Below are 1268 nucleotides of genomic sequence, written 5' to 3'. Positions count from 1 at the left end.
ACATTCACAGAGTTGTCTATAAGCCACTCTTTCTGTGTGCTTAGGGTCATTGTCCTGTTGGAAGGTGAACCTTCTGCCCAGTCTGAGGTTCTGAATGCTCTGGACTGGGTTTTCATTAAGCCTATCTCTATATTTTGGTGCATTGAGCTTTTCTTCTACTCTGATGAGTCCGTCAGACCCTGCCGCTGAAAAATAGCCCCACAGCATGAGGCTGCTACCAGCACACTTTACTTTTGGGATGGTACTCTGCAGGTGATGAGCAGAGCTGCTTTCCTTTAAACATGATGTTTGGAATTGAGGTTCATCAGACCAGAGAATATTGTTCCTCACAGTCTGAGGGTCCTTTAGTTGCTTTTTTTTCAAATTCCAAGTGTGTTTTTATGTGTCTTCACTGAGGAGAGGATTGCATCTGGCCACACCACCATAAAGCACAGATCGGTGGAGTGTTGCAGTGATGTTTGTCCTTCTGTAGATTTCTCTCATCTGCATATATGATCATGGAGCTCAACTAGAGTGACCATCAGCTTCTTGTTCACCACTCTAACCAAAGCCCTTCTCCATCAATTGCTCAGTTTGGCCAGGAGGTCAGCTCCTAGTTGTTCCAAGCTTCTTCCATCATGGATAGTAGAGGCTACATGCTTCTGTGAACCTTCAATGCAGCAGAATTTTTTTCTGAACTCTTCCCCAGATCTGTGCCTTGACACAAGCCTGTTTCTGATCTCTATAGGCAGTTTTTTTTAACCTCAGGGCTTGGTTGTTGCTCTGATATGCATTTTCAGCTATTAGACCTTTTCTGAGAGGTGTGTGACTTTCCAAATCCTACTCATTCAAATGAATTTTCCACAATTTTACTCCACTCGAAGTGTAGTAACATCTACAAGCGATATGAATGCTCCTGAGCTAAATTTCAAGTGTCTCTGAATATTTATGCAATGGAATCATTTCAGCTTTTATTTCTAATAAATTTGCAAAGTTGTAACAAACCTGTTTTGTGCTTTGTTATTATGGTGTATGGATTGTAGACTGATGTGGGAAAAAAAAGTAATTTAAAGCAGTTTAACATAAGGCTGCAACATAACAAAACGTGAAAAAAATGAAAGGGTATGAATACTATCGCAAGGCACTGTATATATATATATATATATATATATATATTAAAATGTGATTTAAAGCTGAATTTTCAGCATCATTACTCTAGTATTCAGTGTCACGTGATCCTTCAGAAATCATTCTAATATGCTGATTTGCTGCTCAAGAAACATTCTTAT

At 39.3% G+C, this 1268-nt stretch overlaps 1 protein-coding gene across 1 annotated transcript in view; it reads right to left on the bottom strand.

Moving 5' to 3' along the window:
- Window positions 1–1268, bottom strand: part of LOC107718052 (DNA endonuclease RBBP8-like) — an 8863-nt gene that overhangs the window by 1953 nt on the left and 5642 nt on the right. Inside the window, 1 exon segment of the mRNA XM_016524989.1 lies at window positions 160–185. Within this exon segment, the coding sequence (XP_016380475.1) occupies window positions 160–185 (26 nt within the window).

This window comes from Sinocyclocheilus rhinocerous, unplaced genomic scaffold (assembly GCF_001515625.1).
Source record: "Sinocyclocheilus rhinocerous isolate Xijiao unplaced genomic scaffold, SAMN03320098_v1.1 scaffold1694, whole genome shotgun sequence".
NCBI lineage: Eukaryota > Metazoa > Chordata > Actinopteri > Cypriniformes > Cyprinidae > Sinocyclocheilus > Sinocyclocheilus rhinocerous.
This window is presented reverse-complemented; position numbering and strand designations above follow the sequence as displayed.